Genomic DNA, 25,190 nt, shown 5'->3' with positions numbered 1-25,190 from the left:
GCAACAGAATTGCAAAGGCACCACTCACTATATCTTTTAGATATTCAGATGAAACTGCAGATTTTAATTATAGCAACAGAGAAAAAGCTATTTCAAATAACAGGCCCATGTACAACTATTTTAACCTCTTTGAAGCCTAATTGTCTTAGTCCCCTACAAATGTGATATGCTGAAGTATGAAGAGTTACATGCTTGCAGAAAGGCAGATATGAAAACAATGATGTTAACTATGAAGTGTTTTATATTGCCATCACAGTGGAAAAGGGCTCTCTGCCATGTTCAAGTTTTCTCACACCCTCTCTTCCATCTTTAACAGAGTACAGTTTTACTAGTTCAAATTAAATTGGCTGGAATAATAGAAAACTTACAACCTATTACTCCCAAACTTAGCAAAACCTTCACTTCTACATTCTTAGTTTTGTATCTATTCATTAGTATAGGGCTCAAAGATGTCTGAAGCTCCAATAAAATTAGTCTGTTCCTATATTTTTAAGCATGTTCACTAAAGGAAAATATGGTTATGTGAACTACAAAACTCCTAAAGTATCCTCTTATTTCTAGGTGAAGTTTTCTGCATCACTGCTAACCTCAACCATTCCTTCTCTTTCTAAAAGTTACATCATCAGTTGCAAAGCTCACAGAACATCAACTTAGGGCCTATACCCATCACTTTTTCATGGTCTTTGTTTTAATGGGAACTCAAAAGGTGCCTCCAAAAACCTACCTGATATTGTGTTATTATAAATTATATTCTCTACAAAATATGCAAAATCTTTCTGAATTTAGATGTGGTTTTAACAGTTGTTCTTCTACATGAAGATCTTCTGTAAAGATCTTCTAACCCTAAAGCAAGCCTTCAAAAAGTTGTACCTACCTAACCTAGCCATCAAGTCCTATTTTTCAGTTTCTCAGCACATCTCTCATGACCATTCCTTGCACCATCTTTCACCTCACACTTTGTCATAAATTGATTTTCTTCACTCTTCATTTTCTACATCAACCTTATAACTGCTTCTCCCTAGTTCTGTATTCTGTTAGCCCTCTCCATCCTACACCTCGTGTTTCTATTTTAGTTAAAGGAGAGTTCTGGCTACTTGTGATGTGCGTGGGCACAGCAAATGCCCAACCATTGTTTTTAAAATTAAAGCTGTCTTTCATGATGTAAAAAGACACATTGTGCATGATAATTTTATGCCCAGGAGGAAAAAAACAACAAAAAAAAAGAAACAAACCCCCCAAAGACCCCCCAAAAATTTATGCCCATGAGGAAAAAAGCAAGAAAAAAAGAAACAAACCCCCAAAGCCCCCAAAACCACCCCCCCAAACACAACCACCAAAAAAAACCCTCACAACCAAATCGGTTTAAAGTACATAAAGAAGTTGCTGCAAACTCGAAATCACTATGTTTTGTTGCCAAATCTCCCAACCAACCCAGTAGAGAATATAAACAAATATGGACAATTTAATATACAATAGAGTTATAAACACTTTTTTAATCATGGGAAAATGCTGATCTGTTTCTAAGCTAAGTCTCTACTGAGAAATATGTAACTATGTTGTGTTCTAGGGAGTGCTAATACGGCTCCATTACTTGAATTAATCTGTTCCTTATTTGTAAGCAGTCCTAAATATAAGACAAAGATCTCTTTATCCCAACACTGTCTGTTCATTGAGGTATGCCATCATAAATATTCTATTCAAAGTTCACTCCACGTAGACAGTTGTTCGATCATGGATTGTCATGGTCAGTACAACAGTTTAGACACTTGTTTACCACAAGCTTATCTCAGCTCATCTACTAGTCTGGGAACATCTCTTTAAGAGGCAGACACCAATCAAAGACCTCCATGTCATACAAATACATCCAAACACAAACAGCCTGTGTATTCTCATGGTCAACAGTGACAACGAAGGTCAGGGACTTTTACCACCCCTTCCATGACAAGAAGAAGAAAATGTCACAGTTTACTTAACATGTCAATGTTCCTCCTTCTACCTTATTATACAGTCCCTTACTTAGTAGCATCTTTATTTTGATTTCTCTTATATCCCCAGTTCTGAACAGGAAGCACAAATGTGTGAATATGATCTATTCGCAACAGAGAAGCAGCCTTCTTTTTTGTATCTCAAAAGCTACATAACTATCTCCTTCCTCATCAAGTCACTTCTCACACTAGCACTTCCTACCCTGCTTCTTTACCAAGATATTAGCTCCTGCCTCAACAGTCTGTGATTCCAATTTCTTCCATCTAAAAAAAATCTGACGAAGATGAAATTCCATCTCAATTTATGAGAAAGAAGCAGAAAAGTAGACAACAGAACATGATAGCAGCAAAGCATGTCATTAAACAGAAGTACTCTTAAGTAGTTTTTTTCACTACATGTATAGGACAAAGAAGGGGTTCAGCTAAATTTTAAGGGTTTGTATCACCAAACTTTCTCATTCTATGCATTTCCAGTGCACAAATAATTGAGAAAAAATTGAGATCTCGTTTCTAGCCTTAGTAGTACATCAGAAAATATTAGCACTCGTATCACCTATGCAGTAAACCAGATAGCATACTTCCTTTGTCAACATATGAAAATTTTCCAGAGAAAGCTTCTAGCGTATCTGTGAGACTCTGCACATTAATTTCAGAGGTAACTACTATCTCTTCCTAATGTCTTATGGTCCACACAGGACAAAATGCTTCTCTCAGATTACAGAATATCATACACAATACCTTCCTAAGTGAAAAGACTACTGGAATATGACAGAAAACCATTATAGGGGCAGTATCAAAATTCTGTCTCAAAAACATTAGAGCAACTTACTGAAAAACCTAAACTAACCTCCCAAAATATACTTACTTTTTTCCCCAAATCATACAAAACAGTGAAGAGTAGAGCTTACACATAATATCAGTGCTTTGTACTGTTTATCAGTAGGCTTATTTAAAATTTATTATAAATAATAATTGATGAAGTCTGCTATACATAGCATTATAATACACAAGATTATACACAACTGTACAAATAGCCTGCATTGAAATAATAATCTTTGAAATTGTTAACAAATCCAGCTGTCTAAAAAAGCAGATTTTATTTGTAGACACCTGTAGAAACAAGGAATACTTTTAAGATATTATTGTATTAGAGCTTCCTAGTTCTTAATGTTTTCTCCATAGCTGAGTTGTGACACTGAAACACTACGGTATATAACAATTTTGCATCATATAGCATACAATCACTAAAGACTATGGTATATGATGACCAGACATCATATATCTTCATCATATGATGAAGGACATGTATTTCTAGCTTACAGTGAAACCAGCCACAGGCTTGATCATTATCAGTGCAAAACCGAGTCTTTTCCCTACTCTTATTAGAAATCCTATACTGCATATAAACACAAAACCCTCGAGCATTTCCGGTTATATTGCAAGAATAGCTGGTATACCCATTAGTTAATGCCCTGTTACATTATTTTCACATCAAACTAATTTTATTAGCATTAGCATTTATAAGCCACCAAGAGAAAGCAGAACAAAGTACAGAAAGCAGCAGCTCTGTACACGAAGCTCCAAATTACATAGTAAAGTTCAAATAAAAGTTTACTGCAGAAAATAATATTGTTAACATAAAATTGCTGCTGAAGCTTTTTAGCCAACTGTGAGTCAAAATGAAATAAAATTTACTAAATGAATTACATAAACCATTCTTTATACACAGAAAAATTTAAAGGGTTACACAGCCACTCAGACACTAAGAATATGTAAATACTTCTGTAAATTCCATTAAGGTTGGACATGGATTAACATGTAAAAATCAGCACAAACAAAATGCAGCTGTGAATGTTGGAAAGATCTAGACTAATCTTCTAACGCAAGCCTGAGAAAACTTCCTTACAGAGACTTGCTGATCTTTCCAATTCCATGTAACAGTAGTTGGGACATCAGATTTCTTTTCGCGTGACTAGCTTGTCACTTACATCAATGTAAAAAGACTCTTTGATAGTTCTACAGCATACTAGAAAAGTTGTATTTTCTAAATATAATAATTTCAGAATTAATAACTCCAAACAAAACTAATTTTAAATTAAAGGAACAACTCTCATCATTGATAAAAGATGAAAAAATTAAGTAACTACAGGGTCTACTGTGGCCACAGTCTATAGCTAGCACTACAATTTCATGGTGATTATGTCATTTATATAAATAACTCCAATTTCTAAAATGGGTTTTATTTTTAAATGCATCACAATAACTGCACAGAGTTTAGGACAACAATGAAAAATTGGCATTTAGATTTGTGAAGCCTGAAATTGCTGAAGAGACCTTGCTATACATATTATTTAAACACTTGCAGTAGTGTAGCATGCTTCTGGGAGACTAATTACACCATTAGCATGAGTACAATCTACAGTTCAAGTATTCTATATGTATCTCTGGTGAACATTACATGATTATTAAGATAAACATTCACAGCTACTTTGTTCACGTAAGCCACATCTAAACCCCACATTGGGAAAAATGTGCATTTCATAGATCTTAGCACATTCAGATGAATCAGCCATTCATTACTATAGCTGCCTTCCTGTTAATCTTTCTTCATTAAAAAAAAAGGATAAAATACTTTCTCTGAAGATGTATTTCACCCTTTACTGGATAACATATGCTGAGAACTTATAATAAAGCCCACCTCCCAAATGAAGTGCTTCTCCTCACAGTTTTGATTAAACATCTCAGCCTCAGCATCTCAAAGCTGAACTGGCTGTTCTCAATATGACCAACAAACTTGGTAAAAAGAGGCCAGAACTGGTTTGCATTTGAAGAGACTTCTGCTTCCCTTGTTCCTACAAGCTTTTGTTTCTCTGTATCTTCTTCCTTGCAGAGAAACTTGCCAATACACATTACTTTTATTTGTCTAAGCACAAATTCAGTGACCTGATTGGCACTTTTCTGCTTTTTGAACAGAAAGTACGTAATTTTGTCTCTCCACAGTTTAAATGCTAATCTCATATTTTAATTTCAATGCTTTTTCTTAACTTTTTTTTATTCAATACTTTTTTTTAATAAAACTCTTTTCTATATTTGAACTGGTCAAGGATGTTAATGTTCTACTCCTCTCAGCTTCCTATCTTCTAAGTGATGTATTTCCTAGACCTCAGACTCCTCGTCTTTAAAAATAAATAAAGCACAAAACAGATAATATTCAATACAATTGCATAATCAAGATATGTATAATTTGAATTATGTTAAATGTTATCATGTGAAGTTTGATTAATGTTACAAGAACTATTTATGAGACAGATGTGAGATTAGTAACATGAATTAAGATCACCTTCAAGGTCTGAGATTCTAGCACACCAACTATAATCAAATGTTGGTTCAAGGCTATAACTCTTTGATATCATTACATGGAAAAACAAAAATAAAAGAAGAAATAAGCAGCTGACAAAATACATACAGGTAAATTAATTGAATTTTCTGTTCTGAATTAGATAGATTAGTTGGTGAATTAGGGTTGAGGCAGGAAGTGTTGCAAATCTATTGTGGATTACGGGTCTTCTGAGACAGAAGAAGAAATCACCTAATACTAATCTCTATAAAACCAGATATGTAGCTAGATATTTACTTATTGCTTCAGTTATTGTGAAAGAAAAAAACTGAGCAAAGCTGTCTTATTTAAGCAGAATCTCTTAAAGGCACGTTTGTTTTTTTTTAAAAGGGAATTAAAAAATTATTACTCAGAAGACTTAATACTTTCCTTTTCTTTCCTCCTTTTATTTGATGCTTTATTAATTCTAAATGAAACTATCAGTTCACTTAAGAAAATATTTCAATAAATCAGATGTTCGTTTATTATTTATTCTGCTATGCTGAAGTAACAGATACCCAATTTTGAGATGCAAATATAATAGATATAATATTTGTCTATATGTTAGTACTCAGAAAAATAAAAAAAAAAAACAACAACCCACAAAAAGGGCAGTAAACCCGCTGGTCTCAATTTTCTCCCTGTATGCCCCAAAATATTTACAGAAGACAAATTGTCTCACTGAACAGTAGTAGTTATGTGTTGTCACACACATTAAGACATGAAGAACTCATCACTCTCAGATAAAAGACTGAATAAAGACTAATCACAGTGGCTCAGAAGAAATTTCTGATTATGTTAATTTTTTAACCAATGAACTCTGATTAGCAACACTTTACACAAAAAAAATAAAAAGGAAATAAAAAAAAGTCAAACTAATGCATATCATCAGTAGAAATAACAGTATGCGTGCCTAAAAGAGGTGGAAATTTGATTTTGCATGTCACAGTGAAATTTTATTCCAGAGAAAAGTTTTTGAAAGGGTCTGAAAGGAGAGCTTAAAACACAATTTAGCACACTAAAAATATAAAGATCATAGATATTAAACTTTTTTCTTTTTTTTTTTTTGTTTAACAAGTAATTAGCCTTCATTACATAACTGTATAGTAAAAACGACAAAAAGTCTCTCTTGGATCACCTGAAAATAGATCCTTTCCAAATATTACCAGCCTTTAAAGTTGTGCTTCCCCCTGTTTTAGAGGGTGTACTCTGAGTTCAGCACAAAAATATTTTTGTTAATAAAACTACATATTTAGTTTAAAAAATTATGGTTTAGTTAATAAAATTACTTTTTCATTTAGTTAATGAAACACAAGACCCTACAAGATTTTGAAAAATATAAAAATAAACTATGGCTTGCTTCTGTGAAGTTAATCTGTACACTTTTGGCCAGTGGTAGCCACAGAGAATATAGAATTAATTTAATTCATATGTTAAGCATTAGAAATATACACACATGGACCTAAGGCTGTAACCACAACTTCCTTCAAATGTGTTATTCCTGACTCCTACTCTGCTCATCAGTTTATTTCAAGTCCTACAAGACAAGCTGCATTGATCTGACTTTACTAACAAAATGATGTTACCATTGTAGAGAGCATTAAACACCACGTTTTCCTAGCTAAGAACTTCAGCTAGAAGGGGATCCATGATTTCTGAAAGTATTTTGCATGCAATGTGGGACAAACACAACTAATAATTCAAAGAAATAATTTTTGGTTTTAGTAAGATTCAGGTCCCAGAAATGAGACATTCTTTAAAAATGCTGTATGCAGAGCAAATGTAGTAGTACCATTAAAGTCTCTGAAGATACAAGCAAGTAACAAAACAACTTTAGCTATAATAAAACGTATAGTTTTCAAGCTGTGCTCTTTTTTCCATAGCTATGCCTTCAACTAAGCAGGAAAAAAAAAAGTAATTCTGAATAACAACTAAAAAAAAAAGAGTAAAAAATATATATCCATTGTGACTCCTATCAAAGCAGTAGCACACAAGCTCATTTCAACACAGACGAGATCTCAAGGCAAGTCATTAGAATTTCAGTATGGCTGCATTATAATGACTAAGCAATAGCACAATGATCGTAACCTGGAAGTGTAGACAGAAGGACTAATTAGAATTTAATGCCCTCGTAGATTGCCAACATGGTATCTGCTTATGAGAGAAGAAGTATATAGAAAAAAAAAATTACATCCATATTCAGTATGCACCAGGCATCAGACTTCAAGATCACACAAAACTTTCTCTCCTTGGTTATATATAGATAGCTAACTAAAAATAACTGAAATTCACAAAAGTATGTATCATTAGGTTTTGGATCAAATAATTTCAGCAACAGTCAGATTACTGGTCTAGCTACTGACACATCACTGATTTATAGTGAACCCTGTTCTTCTGAGGGAAGTAGAAAACATTCACAACCTTCAGAGCACTGGAACAGGTTTCCCAGGAGGGTTGTGGAGTCTCCTACGTTGGAGATATTCAAGGCCCGCCTGGACACGTTCCTGTGTGATGTACTCTAGGTTACCCTGCTCTTGCAGGGGGGTTGGACTAGATGATCTTTTGAGGTCCCTTCCAACCCATGGGATTCTGTGATTCTCCTTCCTTTTACACTCCAGAAATTACCATGCAAATCTGAAAAACATTCTTCTGAAAACTTCCTCCTGTATCTTCAAATGTATAGAGGTTACTTTCTCTCTCATGCGCTAGGGTGAAGAACTCCTTGCAAAACCCTTGTGCATTTCTTAATATAAAACCCATATCCTCTAGTGTTTAATTCTTTCTGAACATGTAAAAATACAATTTTTAGAATGGAAATTGTCATCTTTCACCTTCAAAATTTATCTTATGCTATGAAACAGAATCAAATGTACTCCTGTATAACACAGATTATCTGTTAAAGCACTGTTTCTTTTCTGAAGGTCACAATTATTTCAGCATTATTTCATGCAAGAACATTTCCATACTCATCATACTTTGTTTTCTATGTCCTGACCTCCGAATGTGGCAATGGTACTGGTCCTGCAAATTGTGAGAATACTGTCTGACTCATCATCTTAGCTTTCCTTTGTCCTCACCGTTTTTTCTCTGCTTGTTCAGGAAGAAAACAGAAAGGATTATTCTGAAATGATAATATCATAAAACAGAGTATCATTTGCATTCATACTTGACAAAATTTTGCTTAGGGGAAGAGGTGGGAAGGAAAGGCAGTCTGTTGAAAGGAGACTAGAGTTGATTTAATCATTAGATAAGGGGGTTTCTCTGCAGTGACAAGATTCCGTAAGAGTTAAACTGAATATGGTTACCATGGAGCTAAGACTCCCACAGAAAAAAAAAATTACAGCATTTTGAAACATTTGTTGGAAGCACACAGGCAGCCAAATAAATGACACTGCACCACTTTCAGGCTTTATTAGGTCACTTAAATTCTACCTCTAAGTGGAAGCTCAGGGGAGGGATTTTTACAGGCTTTAACCAAGTATTCCGGCCACAGCTTTTCTAATTTAGAAATCTTTGCCTGACAACTGCAGATAAGTTTCTTGTGCAATGCAAGACTTCATCATATTAATATAATTGCTTATCGTCAACAATGGTTCCAAGTAAATTGAGGGGCATGGTTTAGCTGTAATATAAAAAACAAAAACCAAAGAAAGACAAAGGAATTCTGACTTCAGTCTTTCCCCTTCTTTTTAGGGACTGCATTTGTACTGTTGAATTTGGTAGTATTGACCAGAAGAATTACAGCTATAAAAATTACTTCTCAATAGGTGGGCAAGACACATTCATAAAACGTATTAATTCATAAAATTAATACACACTCCAAGAAATAAAGATTTGTCAGCTCTAATGCCATGGTGTTAAGGACACAGTCAAGTTTTCTGGGAAATTTTTAGTATAAACTATTTTATAATTGCAGAAGCAAGCTATCAGTCAGTCATGGGAAAAAAATAGTATAGCAGTTAGCTCTAATTCTGCTAGTTCTAGTTCACAGCTACAGGTTGGGAGGAGAAGGACTTGGGGGTGTTGATCAACGAGAAACTTAACATGAGCCAGCAGTGTGCGCTTGTAGACCAGAAAGTCAACCCAGTCCTGGGCTGCACCAAAAGGAGCATGACGATCAAAGGAGTTGATCCTACCCCTCTACTCTGCTCTTGTGAGACCTCACTTAGAGTATTGTGTGCAGTTCTGGTGTCCTCAACATAAGAAGGACATGGAGCTGTTGGAATGAGTCCAGAGGAGGGGGGGAGCACCTCCCATATGAAGAAAGGCTGAGAAAGTTGGAGCTGTTCAGCCTGGAGAAGAGAAGGCTGCGTAGCCTCATAGCAGCCTTCCAGGATCTGAAGGGGGCCTATAAGGATGCTGGGGAAGGACTCTTCATTAGGGACTGTAGTGACAGGACAAGGGATAATGGGTTAAAACTGAAACAGGAAGTTTAGGTTAGATATAAAGAAGTTCTTTATTGTGAGGGTGGTGAGGCACTGGAACAGGCTGCCCAAGAAACTTGTGAATGCTTCATCCCTGGCAGTATTAAAAGCCAGGATGGACAGAGCACTGAGTGACATTGTTTAGTGTGAGGTGTCCCTTCCCATGGCAGGGGAGTTGCAACTAGATGATCTTAATGTCCTTTCCAACCCTAACTGTTCTATGATTTCAGGATAAATACTCAATGGTCAGGAATGCCCTTCCTGCTCTACTTCAGGACAGTGCTCTCAGTGGCAGAAATCCAGCTAAGACAAGCTACAGCACTATTCCTAAATTCTTCTTCCTGACTTGGCACTAAAGACTTTCTGCCATCAAATTCAATCTCAGAGGGTATACTGGTACATGCCTGAACTGGTATACACTTAACTGGGTAAAAAACTGTCTGGATGGCAGCCCAAAGAGCTGTGATGAATGAAGTTAAATCCAGTTGATGGTTGATCACTAGTGTTGTTTTCCAGGGCTCAGACCTATCTGATATTATTATCCATGATCTGGATGACAGGATTGAGTGAACCCTTAGTAAATTTGCAGACAACTCCATGTTGGGTAGCAGTGTTGATCTACTGGAGGATAGGAAGCTTCTACAGCAGGATATGGACAGGCTGGATTGATGGGCCAAAGTCAGTTTTATAAGGATCAACAAGGCTAAGTGTCCTGCCCTTGGTCCACAACAACCCCATGCAACACTACAGGCTTGGGGCACAATGGCTGGAAAGCTGTCCAGTGGAAAAGAACCTGGGGGTGCTGGTTGACAGCTGGCCGAATATGAGCTGGCCAAAAAGGTCAACAGCATCCTGGCTTGTATCAGAAATAGCATGGGCAGCAGGACTAAGAAAGTGATTGTGCCCCTATACTCAGCACTAGTGAGGTTGCACCTAGAATACTGTGTTCAGTTCTAGGCCCCTCACTACAAGAGAAACATTGAGGTGCTGGAGCATGTCCAAAGAATGGCAATGAAGCTGGTGAAGGGTCTGGAGAACAAGACTTACAAGGAACAGCTCAGAGAACTACAGTTGTTCAGCCTGGAGAAAACAAAGCTCAGGGGAGACCTTATTACTGTCTACAACAGGTTGTAGCAAAGTGGTTGTCGGTCTCCTCTCCTAAGTAACAAGTGATAAGAGAAAACAGCCTCAAGTTCCACTAGGGATGGCTTAGACTGGATATTTGGAAACATTTCTTCTCTGAAAGGGTTGTCAAGCATTGGAACAAGATACCCAGGAAAGTGGTTGTGGGGCCATCCCTGAAGGTATTTAAAAGAGGTGTAGATGTGGCAGTTAAGGACACAGACTTAAAGGTCTTTTCCAACCTAAATGCTTCTATGATTCTTCTCTATAATGTTATAAGGAGAAAGGATACTCCTTCTCAATTAAATTCTACTTCCTTCAAAACTAAAATGTGATAATGAAGAGAAATTTAACAGTAAAAAAAAAAAGAATATATATAAAAAAGTCAAAAGCAATCTAACTCAAACCAATACATACACTAGTGACTACTTCGGTACGTGATATTTCACTACTTTCTCTAAAACAGTATAGAGAGTTACTGCATGACTTGGGGTACCAAAGAAGTTAGGGACTGTTCTCAAAAGGCAGTACTAATACGGTCACCCTGTGGAATTAGTTGAGCTATATGCACATAAAGCTGCATGCTTCCACTTTGCCTCAAGGCTGGAGAACTGACTGTGGCTATATCGTTTACTAGCATAGTCATAGACTTTGCAGCTATAAGAAAAGGATTGGAAAAAAATGTAGATTTTCTCTTTTTAGGTCAATGTCCAGGTTGAATTCATATTCTTTAAAATTTCTCAGTATGGCCTTGCTATGAAAGGTGAGCAAGTCCTGGCCAAGGAAATAGCAAAGTATTATTCATTGTTCAAGAACTGGTTGTCACCTGTGATTAAGGGAGACTCAGCAGCAGGAGTAAAAATAAGAAAAAGCAAAATTGTGAGGAAACCAAAAATCCAGTCATATGAAAGTATGCTAAACAAACTCAGCTTATTTATTTCAGAAAAGTCAAAACTGGTGAGGGAACAGAATTTTTTTTTTTGCAGTTATATTGATAGATGACACTGTTTGTACACATAAAAAAAATAAACTTAGAAATACATTAATACCTTTAAGTTGAAAAATTTAAGAAAGATTACTAGATCAATGGGCTGGTACTTTGATAAAAGCAGTAGCCAAATTAGTTTTTTCAAATGAACATCAGCCCAAAATGATTCAATGACTCTAAAAGTTCTTTCCAGCTCCATGTTGCTGTGATACAGAAATAAACATTTCCACATGAAATGAAAGCAAATGCAAGACTAATATAAGCAAAGATACTTCAGATGTATGCTGTGAGGTAAAAATAAGGCAGAGACAGCAAACAAACAGAATGACTGGAAACTCTTAGTGACTTCAAAAGTCTGAAAAATAGCCTATGGAGATGAATTTGGAGGAGTAATGACAGAAGAATGTCAGTGTCCTCAGCAAAGTATCATTATCCATTTGCTACATTCCTTCTGTAATCAAGGAGATGGGGCCTTGCTCATTTTTTAAATACAGATTACACTTTTTCTTTTCCACAAAAAAGGTAGGCCTTAAAACCCTGAATTTTGGCAAGTTATGCATGTCAGAATGAATGAAAATCTTGCCATTTCTTACAATTTCTTGAATTTTTTTTTTATGAACTCAAGGAACAAGAGACAGGAGGACAGCTGTTCTCACTCTGGCTTTTACAGCTTCAGGTAGAGCTGAAACAGAAACAAATATTAAACTGGTGTCTCAGCTTCTCTCTCTTTCCATCTTTCCAATCTCTGTTTGTAAATATTTACTACTAATGCACAGTCACAATGAATGAATATAAAGATTCTTTGTCTCCCTAGTCAAATCCACCCACATACTACTGGGTTTTTGTTTGGTTTTTGGTTTTTTTTGGGGGGGGGGAATGTTGTTTGGGGGTTTTTGTTTCCTTTTTTCTTTCTTTTTTTTGTTTGTTTTTAAACAGCTACTATATTGATATTGTTCTTGCCACAAAAAAAAATTTAAAAAAAAAATCAATGTGTCTCTGTGGGATAACTGCATCTTTTCCTTATCATCATATTTAATAACTCTTGCTACTCACCCTTCCTTTAGCAGCAATCCCTTCAATCAAGCAAATTCCCATGTCTGACAAATTTCTGGTACTAAGCACAAATGCCCATGTACAAAGTATTCAAATTTATTTATTTATATATTTTGGTAGATATAAGCCACTAACTCTTTTCTGGTTTTGTTCATCTGAGTTTTTATTACTATTAGAATTTTATTTAACACATTCATTTTGCAGTGCAACATTTAAAATGTGTTATGATTTAATATTTTTCATACTTGGTGAAGTCTTATTTTCCTTGTGTACTCATCCGCAGCCTGTCCATCAATGTAAGCTCTTTGTATCAGAAAATGTACTGTTTTTGTGTGTTTGCAAGGCACCTTGTAAACCCTAGCCCTTGCCTGGATGCAACAGTATTGCCAATTTTTAAACGAAAAACATTGATATATATATGTGTGTGTGTGTATGTGCATTTTTAGATATATATTAAAAAAAAAATGTTGCTTGCCAAGATAGTCTATATATTTGTGCTCTATCACAGTTCAATCACAGGTACTCGACATTAACATTTGCAGCTGTTCTTCTTCAAGCTGTCGTGTTAATGTAAGTAAGCACAATCGAGTCCTTCAGAGCAAATTGCTTAGGCTAAATCCCAGGTTTTGATCATGGTTCACTTGAGATGGTTTGAGATAATTCTCTCAAGTTCAGCCATCATTAGGTCATTGGACTGAATACTGCTCAGTGTAACATAAGAGTTCTACTTGATTAACGTTGCTTAATTTTCTCACAATCAAATATTTATACAAACATATAAACTAAATTTCTGATTACTTTTGGTTGTTCAATAAAGTCAGTTCCCCCTTTTTGAATTTGCAAGTTTTCACCTCTAGCACATTTGCCTTCCAACTAAGTACTGTTTAGCAACAGTACACTTTCATCATATGTACCTACCAAGGACTGGCCCTTACACATAGCTGTAACATTTTATCAAGTTCTACAGGTTACTATTACACTAATTTGCAAATAACAGAAGCCAAGGCCTGCAGCCAGAGATCCAAGCACAGCTAGTAATCACAAGAGCCATGCAAACCATGCATGTACTATGCAGAAAGTAACCAGCAATTGCTATACATATATAATATTGTAACAGGAGAAGAAATACTTGGGAAGAAGCAGGTGTTGCCATTGCTTCATACCTCTATTTTAAGACATAAGCACATTGCACTCCATGCATAAGGCAGCATTTCTGCATTGTAACTCTTCACCTTGTACATACCCCCAAAATGCTTATGCAAACAATGCACAGTTATCCTACAATCAAACCAGTAACTTTGCACCTGATAAGTATGAGTAAGTACAGATCCTACAACCATTTAAAGAAACCAAATGGAAGGTTGTGTACTAAGAACCCTCACTACATTTCATTCTGCTTGAACAAAAACAGAGATATATTACCTTTGACATGCCACATCAGCCACCAACGAAAAAAGCACCTGGGCAGCCACATGATCTGATGGGGGCCAACTCAGCACTGCTAAAAGCTCACATATACTTTTGTTTATACAATATACCTACTTTTCAGTAAATAACAGCTTTGTCTTTGCTTTTGTCCTCTGCAGCTGCACTTGAGAGGAATAGCTAAGTAACTTCTGCTGTAAAAACTGCAGTCTCCAGTTTACTGTGAAAACATCTGATTCAAGAAATTATATGAAAACAGTACATAGAATTCAGTATTTGGTGTTTCAAGATAGCTAAATTACACAGCTAGTAGTTGATGGGGTGTTTCCCTACAGCAATAGGTGCTGGAGATTTAAGGGATGCACAAAAATAAAGAGGTTAGATACTGTTAACTGATGTTGCCTGGAAGTAGCCCAAGTTCTGGATAATCTTCCAGCAGCTCCTATGTTATTATTGGCTACTGTTATTACTGCTCTGCCTGTTTTTCTTAGATAATCAAAGAACAGAGAGACTGATGTGAAAGACAGAAGTAGTAAATGGATTAAGATAAAATTAGATTTCATGAACATATGACACAGTTATGCAACTATGTGTTTAATTTCCTAAACAATACTAGAAACATTCTACTGATGTTACACATTACCTATAACAGAATATCACCACTATCATCTTTTGGCCTTTTTTTTTTTTCCCTTGAAGATTTTGGCACCCCTCCCCCCAAACCTTTTTTTTTTTTTTTTTTTTTTATGTTGTAGTGGACATATTTCACCCCTTAGACAGTTCTGATTTATGATTCTAAATGTTCTCCATATTGGCAAGGATAGGAAAGGTCATATTACCACTCTAATTGGCAAGTTAAGCCTTATATACATGCCCCTATTTAGACAATGATGTCATTTAAGCCTAAGGTCAACCTTGAGAGAGGCTGACTTGGGAAGATTCCTGGCAAATAAAAATGTTTCTTTCTATAAAAAAACAAACTTTGATCATGAAATGAAAATTACATGTTCAAAATGAATCTAGAATCTTCCATACCATCAAGCTTCCTGAATTTCACTTTAATCACAAAGACTGTACTTCCTAATTCAACTTCTCCCAAAGAAGTTTTCTCAACAAAGCACCAGTGGATACAAATTTACAGCTTATTGCTTATGCAGCTGTATGACAAGAAATAGGAACTATACTCTGGTTAACATTAAAAGGTCATTAAAGACAACTTCTGTAACTTAGCTTCAGTTAGCCTACCTAGGGCATTCACATGACTCATCAAATTGTGGCATTTCAAAGCAAAATTGACTAAAAGCCAGAATAAGAAAACTATTTCATCTGCTGATAAAATTCTCTTCCCTAAAAAAGAACAATATTTAACATTATCAATATAATTTCTTAGGTGGAAACCTGTATTTGCAGGTGATAATCTACTTTTTACCTCCTTGAAGAAACTCCAAATTCTGTAACAACTTAATGATTAGAATGTGTTTTATCCTGCAAGAACAATCTGGCTGTTTAAGCAATATTTACAACAAACAACACACCAAGTTGTTTTATACCTCACCATTAGTTTCTGTCTAGCTGGTTTAGTATGCTATGCACTGCTCTTAAACAATCCTAAGAGCATACCATAGAGAAGAGCTGTGCATAGAGGAGAACAGGGTCAAAATACCTAATTGAAGCCATCCTGAAACTCAGGCTGATTTGCACGAGTAAAGTAAAGCAGCTCTTCATCAAGTCAAGTTTGATATACTAAGCTCTTACTATTTCACACATTAAACTGGAGTAACAATGGAAGAATGTTCACATCAATGGTAAAGATTATAGAATCACACATTCTATACCCTTCTCCAGTAACACCATTATATTCCCTTCTATGAAAAAACTTTGGCCAGTCCAGTAAGTTTGTCTTTTCAGTGCTGCATTAAAGTGCTGCTTCAAAACTACAGTAGAAAATCAGTCCTATAGTAGTTGCAGAATTTTCCTTCTCTTGTAAAACACGTTATATCAACACATGTTACTGAAAATTCTTTCTGTATGTCCTACCATAGTTGATTTCATTATGCAGGTAAAAAGCAACCAAATCTTCCATCTGTATACAAATCAGAGTATTGAAGAGAGTTTTAAGAACTGCTAGCAGTACAACCATTATAAACATAGACGTGTAAATGCAGTATAGGAAGTAATCTCTCAACATTTTTGAAAGCTCACATTTTTTTGTTACATTGTGTAAAAATAAATAAACAGATAAATAATGCATGTATGTAGTTGAGATGCCTTAGTGATTCAGCCATCAGAAGCACTAGTCACCATGAGCCATTCCCTGTAAATTCACCTATACCATATTACCTACAGCTTTTTCCAGGAATAGTAATACATTAACTAAAATAAATTAAGATGATGAAGGCTGAATTATAAATTATTCAGGCAGGACTATTTCCAAGAGATCTGCAAAACCTTACAAAGAAAACAAGTAAGGAGTTTCAAATACAGTCCACAGCAACTCACACAGAAAATGTTTAGGGTCTGCAAATTTGAAAGTTACTATTATTCTATGCATTTTAAAAACCACACTCCTTATTAATTGTAATGTACATAACTGCACATGAGATAAAAATGCAAATTTTTAAATGAAGGTTTGACATACATTATAGATAGAATAACTTCCCATGCATAGTAACTGATCAGGAAATCAAATCTTATTAATCCCCATTCACACTTTATCCTGTGATGGTCAACATATACGCAGCAAAGAATCTTTTGTCCTGTAAATGTTCTTCACAAAAAAGTTTTCCAGTGGCAACAAATGCAAGCATGACATGCATGATCAAACTGAGGTCTTCTAAGCTGTAAAGTCTTCCTTTCCCACCTTTGGTTACACATGAACTATATAAAGTCTATTGAGTTTGATCTTTTGGAAAGTGCAATATGGATATGCATTTCAGAAGAAGGTTATGCTAGTAGCATGGAGTATGTAATACTGACAGTTTGGGAAGGGTTTTTTTGTTGGTTTGGTTTTTTGTTTTGGTTCGGGTTTTTTTTAATAAAAATGTCAAGTGACTGCACTGACTATATCTTTTTACACATTATCAAACAGCTTCTGAATTCTACTAACTATTGACATTAAATATCCTTAATATGTACCAGGTGTATAGGTCTTCTGGGCATCTTCCATATACAGAAAAGATGAGACAGTATAGTTGAACTTCAGGGGGAGTCTTGGGAGGTGGAAGTCATTTGACCTTAAGCATTTTAGTGACTCATCCGAGGCATTTTAGTATATATTCTAAGCTTGATTATCCTTGTACTCCCGCTTGTACACGGTACTGCTGATGCAATTTTAAAGCATGTTAAATCTTTAGTGTTTAAATTAGTTCTGCATCTTCTGCTGAACAGTTGTTTCAAGTCACCAAGTTGAAACTCTATTGTTTGTACAAGTGATTTATAAAAGATTTTATTTCAGTTACAGTTCTTTCAACTTATGTTGTTATTGGAGAGAATTAAAGCTATTTCAGTTGGGCAAAGGGAAGTTGATTTTCTGGTACAAGGTATTGGAGAACCCAGTTAAATGCCAAAGTAGCTGAAACGCTCAAGACTGACAGAGATGTTTGTTGTGGACTAAAAACAGCTCAGGCGTGTGCTGACTACTCATCTTACTGAGGAACTAGCACTTGCTTATTTGGATAAAAGCCCAGTAGAAGGAACAAACCTGATGTTACTACTGAATCTTTCACCTTATGTTGTTGTCATCTCTGCCATTGCTTGTACTAACTGAAGCTGCCACCCCCCACTACAGACATGAAGTGCCAGAAAAGGACACTGGAAATGTGAGCTTACCTGACTGACAGACTGGTCATCAGTTCCTATTTACAGCTGAACCACATCTGTTAAGACAGAGCTTGACTGACAGCAGGTGCACAATTGCTGACAAGCACAGCCACTGAAATGATAATTTTATGGTCTATAGAAGTCTGTGTTTATTATATATCTGCACTATTATGAAGTGCCATTTGCAAAATCCTTATTTCATGAAAGAAGTCACTAAACACATGCCTTTAAAACTAGTGTCCTGTGATTGAATTAAATATACTCTAAATAACTGCATGACAAATTTCCTTTTCTTATCCTCCCTGCCCACTACTCTGTTTTAGGTCTTGGAATCTGTATCTAATGCACCTGGCAGCAGTTGGCTGTCTGGTCACAGCACTGCCATGGGAACTGAGAAAGAAGCAATATTCACAGCTGGCTTTCAATATGAATCATACCCAGTTAGCACGGCAGGGGATTAGAAATAGGGCACAGAGATCAGGCAACCCACTTGCTGCATTCCACAAAAATGTTGGAACATTACTAGCAAACTTGCTGTTTATTACCAAGAATATTAACCCCCCTTCAGACACTATAAGGCAGAGCTTGAGCATAGGACAGATCCCCACAACAGCCATCAGTAGGGCTAAGAGAAAACAGGGAAATGTATGCTTGTGTTATTATTGCTTGGTCTCAAATACTATTAAAAAGGCTTTCAACTCAATAACATTTTAAGGTTGAAGACTTGAAGAACTTTTCTTGATTGTAACAAATTTGACATTATTTCACCAGACCTGCACTGACACCAATACAAAAAAAAACCCCAAAACTGAAAAAGAAAAAATAAAGGAAAATAAACTCACATGGAGTTAATTATACCTATTTTAGGAGTTAAATGGATTGTGACTATATTCAATTTTGCAATTGTTATGTAACAATACGCTGTATACTATTATGATACATGCAGTGATTTTTTTTAAATAGCTTTTTTTTTTGTTTAAGCTGTAGAAAGAAACAGAGGTAAAGCATGATGCTGAGTTCATGTAGTGCAATGTTGCTTTGTGTAACTGGTGTAGACTGGGCTAATATGGAGCAGCTTGCAAAAACAGAACTCATTACATATAAGTACACGTCCTGTATATACTTCGTGTATATGTATATATAATGTGTATACATACATCATATATATATGTTGGAACTAGATGATCTTGAGGTCCTTTCCAATCCTAACTATTCTATGATTCTATGTACTACCATTAGCTATAATACAATATGCAATGTTGTACAATGTATCCATGAACATGCGTTATGTCCTTGAAGGAAAAAATAGATTTACAGTTTATTCTATAAATCCATCCTAAACAAAATGTAAGGAAGGTATCAGGGAAACAGCTCAAACAACATATGATCTCCTACAGCAGCAGCCTGTAATGTCAAGACCTTCAGAAGTGTGCCCCTAAGTCAGCTATCTTCATTTTGATAGGGAGAAATCAGCTTTCTCCTCTGACTAATAATGATTTAAGACTTCACTGTCCACCAGCTATATCTGCAAAACTCTATTTGCCTTTTCTCCTTTCTGCCACCCCTATCTGATATAGCCTTTCAAGATACTATCACCTAGCAAATGTTTTTTTCCCAGTCTTTTTAGTATATAGCTACCTGTAAGCACTTTGCGCCTTATTACCTTTCAGTTTCTACCATGTAAGTAATACTTAATTTTATGAATTTATTCTAAGTTGCTTAGAACTTGTAGTGTCCTTCTTTGTAAATAACATTGCTTTATTTCATTTCACCAATTGTACTGCCAGCTTTTACTCCCTTGCATGTGTCCTCACCTTTGTGAATAGGTTTGCCCAGGTTGTCACTACATGCAAAACAGAGAGCTCATGCTCAGTCTTTGCCTAGGACTATTTCCTTGCTGAAGGCCTGTGTAATATTGTAAATTAGATTTACAATATAACAGATTTTCTAGTGCATCATATGATACACAGATAAACATTTAATAGGAAAAAAATACATAAATAATAAACTCCCAGTACATACCAGTTCTCAGAAGCAGCTCAAGTTTTATATAACATTATTCGTCCTTTCTTTTTACCCTTTTCCTAAAAGAAATTCACTGGCTAATGGACAACTACTGTATCATGAATTTCATTATACAGTCATTTCAGTAACAAAAGACAAAATGTCTTAATTAATCTGAAAACAATGGATCCCATGGATCCCACTCAGCTGTTCAAGAAGCATGCAGAACTTGTGCCAGCTCCCTTAAAAGAGGCTTCAGGAAAATTCCACCAATTTAATCTTAAGGCATTCCTTAGCCTTTGTGACTTTCACTATCTACAAATTTCTGTATCTCTTTATATAATCTTATACACAACTCACTGAGAACATTTTCCATACTTCCCCAGGTTTTAATTTACTACTGCTAAAACCTTCTTCCTCAAAACATCATCCATTATTTTATGACATTTGGACATTTGTCCAATACAATTGTTCGCAAGTATTTATCTGGTGAGCATTACATAGCAGATATTTGTACTTTACTGAATCAAGCCACAGAGATCTGTGCTACAGAATATCAGTGTGCAGTTAGTAGTATAACTATTAGATATTAAGTTGGACTATTAAGGACTACTTATGTTAAACTTTCCACTTCACACATTCTTTGTTATGTCACTAGGGATACACCACCAGTGAGCTAAATGAGCAAAAGTCAAAGAAAAATCAATTGTTAGAGGCCTTTGTCATTCAGAGAAATTAATTTGTAACCAGCTGGGGAGTCACACAGACACATCCGCACACACACTAATACCCGTGCACACCAACACACACTGTTCAGATCCATGGAAAACAAGACAAAACTTTGACTAATGTATTTTGAGCCATCTCAAAAAAAAAGTATTAAAAAAAGTGGAAACACTTTCCATTAATACATTTCAAAAAAAAGTAACAAAGCAATACACCCATTAACTAATGTTACCATCATAATTTGGGCTCTTAAGATGGTAAACAACTTTGACATGCTTCCTTACAAGGACATTTAAACTGATTCTTTGCTTTGAGCAGGGTGTGACCTCCCCCAGCTCCCACTCACGTTCTCTGATAGCAAGTGAATATATAGGTATTTCTGATGAAGGAAGACAAAAGCTATCTGCTCTAAGGCATCACCTAATTTTTTATTAATTCAGCAGTAGTCAGAATGACAGAGATCTTGGGAATAAGTTCCAGAGAGACAAGGACTTTGTCAACTTGTCACAATAGTAGAGTCCCAGTAGCTAGGAAAGGCTTGAATGAGAATGCTTTACACTCATATATCCACATTGCCAAGAGTAACAGGGCCCCCTCTATATCCCACAGCATGTTATCTCAGAACAGCAAAGGTTAACATATGTATTCTCACCTAAATATGCATAAACATTACCTTCACTAATTTCTCATGTATTTATACCTTAGGAAGGGGTAACAAACAAATGATAGGGCAAAGTAGCCAATTACTGAAAGTAGAACAAACAGTACCAGGGCAGGAAATAAGAGACAGCAGTATTGCATATTACACACATATAACAAGTGGTTTGCTTCTCGCTTCCATACACAATATGCAAGTGGGAACACATACACTGAATATCCAGGGTCAAATCCAAATGAAAACCATCAACCAGAAAACTAGAGAAACAATTCAAACATTAACACAGAAACAAAAAATCAAGATTTCATAACTAAGACACAGCAGCAAGGTAGCAGTGTAAGTAAAAACTGTTTATTTGTATTCATGCTGAACTTACAAAGTCAGGGAAAAATTAATAAAGGAAATTACACTTTATGAGTAACACCTTCCTTTAAATGCTATCATTGTTCATAAAGACTTCACACAAAAACTAAGACTTACTTGAAATGATCACTGAAGACATACTACTACTACAAAAATTATGATACTGGAAGTGGTGTCTTCTCTCTCTAATTTATTCTTAAGGTCTTTGTAATTTTCATTGCTGCCAAATTAATCAAATGTGAGGAATGCCTTGGGAACAGACAGTGATATAGGGAAAAGCCTCCATCAAAGTTTATAAAGTTTGCTGCTTCTTAAAAGCAAATACAGATACCACCTTCATGCGTTACTGAGCTTCCAGCCTTTCTATATAAGCAGAGAGCCTAAAATTATGTACAAAACTAAATAGCAATTTAAATTAAGAAGAAAAAACACTTCAAAACCAACAAAAAACTGGCAGATAAATGCAAAGTTTCCCTTTAAGGAAGCAAAAATTATTTTTACTAGGCTTTAAAGAGTTAATTATCATGCTCCTTCAAAAATACTGAAAGATATTTTTGAATCTTATTTTATATGTCACCAAGAAAGAGTTATCTCTAAGAGCCTAAAGCATTCTTCGGTCTACAGACGCAAAAATAAGGAGTATGGAGATCAACAATTTCAAAGGAAGATTCTGCTACACAAGCCTGGGAAACATTCACTAGCAAGCCAAATTCCCAGAAAATATTTTACCTGAAGAAGATCCTGACTGATCAACAATTTCACTGAAAAGGTCGTAAAGTTGTAAAAATGTACTGTACTTCATATTTGTATGTACAAACTTTTTAGCAACAACAAAAGTTCTAAGTACTAATTACTGAAAGCTTAACATCACTCTAGTTCTCATTACCTAATAAATCATTCTTTTCTCCCTATACTGCAAAACAACAATTGATCCCTCTTTCACAAAGGTGAAAGAATTTATAATGGGAAAGAAACAGCTGTATTTTATATGATTGTTCACATCAAGGAGAAGCTGGGACTTCAATGACAGAAATCTAGTCAATTTTTTTCCCCCTCTAAAAGATTCCCTACCACCAAGTAGAAGGAACACATCTGCATAGTATCACTTTTGCTGTTCCCATTTTTTTATCCCCTCCTCTATTTAGTGCTTCATTTCACTCATTAGGAGGAAGTGCTATCGAGTTCTAGAAAGAATGGGTCACAGCAGCAGAAATTGCCATCTCATGTAGCACACACACGCTATCTACAAATAGGCAAAGCTTATCCCTTCATCACTTAGGAAGGCTGTTCAGTCAAGGCAACATCTTAAAAAGTAAAAGGATGAAGGACATTTAAAGCTCTTGTCTCCTAAAGGCTGAGTAACCTACTAAATTATGTAATACAGGTACCTCTAAAAAGTGAGGTTAAGGAATGTTGGAAAGAACACTTTGTTATAATTATCCATTCCTCTCCCCTCCCTGAAATTCTCTTAGGCTTAAAGGTGCTAATGACATTTCATCACACCTAAACAATCTACATAAGCAGCAGCAACCATCATCACTCTCCAACCTTTAATTCCCAGAAATATATATTCCCAGACTCCCAGAAATGAGCCTTGTAATTTTCTATTTTGGACACTTAGTATGTTGTATTTTAGAGACCCATCCTTTTAAAGTTGTATCAACTCTAGAGGATTCTGCTTCTGGAACATTATTTGTAATAAGTGAAAAGTAAAGGTAGCATGGAAAGAACATGGAATACACACATCAGCAGCAGTATTTTCATGCTAGTTACACAACAAACTCTTAGTCATGCAGGGTAAAAATAATGAGAGACACAAGATGACACATGAAAAAAAACCTTATCCTCTTCCCAAAAATGAATGCATGACCACTACTTGCTTAAAAGTCCAAATCAGTTGTCAGATTTGCGTAAAGCTTTAGGAAAGAATGGTGTGAGGGCTCTTTATAGCAAGTTACACCAGGCAAAGACTATTTCACTAATTAACACCCCTTCCCAAAGAAATCCTTATATCCTTTTAAAATAAGCTTCTTTTAAGCAGAGAAGAGACCCCAAACATTTGCTAAGCCTCAACTTCAACATCTGTTGGTATTCCCTACACACAAGTGTTCATTCTGTGTTTATCAGAAGAGGTCATCAAAGGCTTGCTTGGTTTATTCATCATTTTAAGGCTCTCCTATCTGCAAAGCTTCTGTTAATGCCAGTGAAATCTAACCTAGACAGAAGTTTCAGAGGTCAGATATTTGGCATGCTACATTTAGAAACCCAAGTACAAAGTTGACGAGGACGCTTCAAACACAAGGGATTACAGCGGAAATAGGTCCCTTATACCAAACTGGCTTATTGAGCAAATTCAGGGAAGAACACACTGAGACTGCTTGATGCTATTAAAGCTCATATTCTTGCTTTATTTTTTCTCACTGACTAAATCAATTCTCCCATTTGGCAAAGCTCAGCACAGAAATAACACTTCATTTTTAATACAACAGGAAGGGAACAGGCATGAGACATAAAATCATGTATTACATGACCTATAAAAAAGCAGATACTTACAGTTCGTAGGAACTGTATTTCATCCTCTCCTCCTTCACCCCCTTCAGCCATGGCTCTTGAGGAGTCAGCTCTGCTGTGACTCTGATCGCCTCCACCGTCAGCTCACTGCGCTCCGTACAGCTCCTCTTCTCCTATCAGTATTAGCATATAGCTAATCCACAGCCATATAGGGAGCTCAGCTAACTCCACTGCACTGCAGACTGTCAGTCAACCCCCTCACTGCCAGAGCCAACTGTGCTGCTTTCCCAGCTCATAAGAAGCAATTCTTTTCCTTTTCTCTCTATCCTGGAGGAAAAAAAAACCCTACTGTTAAGGTACTGCAGGAAGCATTATATGCATCACTAGGTGTTGATTTTTCCCCAGATACTGTCTCGTCAAAACAGCAATAGTGGTGAAGTGTTAATGAAAACGGAGCTCCCACTTCCATTTTCACAGATCAAGGTAACCAATCTTGCACTGAAATGTATCAAATTCAGCAACTCTGAACCTCCTGATTTGTGCAGCAGGGGGATGTAAATCAGATGATCACAGAACAAGCTGATTCTGTCAGAAGATATTTTCAGCCTGCTTACAATAACTTCCATTTCTTGCTTCTCTGCATAAGCAGCTGCAAATCTGATTTCCAAGATGACAATCATCTGAACCTACCATGAATAGTTATTTCTGCTATCCTTTTATACATGTTATTTATATA

The 25,190-nt window shown here is 35.8% G+C and overlaps 1 protein-coding gene across 1 annotated transcript in view; it reads right to left on the bottom strand.

Annotated features, from left to right (window-relative positions):
- Positions 1 to 24,624, bottom strand: part of RYR3 (ryanodine receptor 3) — a 215,655-nt gene extending 191,031 nt beyond the window's left edge. The window contains exon 1 of the mRNA XM_005149274.3: positions 24,497 to 24,624. Coding sequence (XP_005149331.2) covers positions 24,497 to 24,547 — 51 coding nt within the window. The 5' untranslated portion in view covers positions 24,548 to 24,624. The remainder of the gene's footprint in view (positions 1 to 24,496) is intronic.
- Between the last annotated feature and the right edge of the window lie 566 nt (positions 24,625 to 25,190).

Source organism: Melopsittacus undulatus, chromosome 4, assembly GCF_012275295.1.
Source record: "Melopsittacus undulatus isolate bMelUnd1 chromosome 4, bMelUnd1.mat.Z, whole genome shotgun sequence".
NCBI classification, from domain to species: domain Eukaryota; kingdom Metazoa; phylum Chordata; class Aves; order Psittaciformes; family Psittaculidae; genus Melopsittacus; species Melopsittacus undulatus.
Note: the sequence above shows the minus strand (reverse complement) of the source record. Positions and strands in the feature narration are given on the sequence as shown.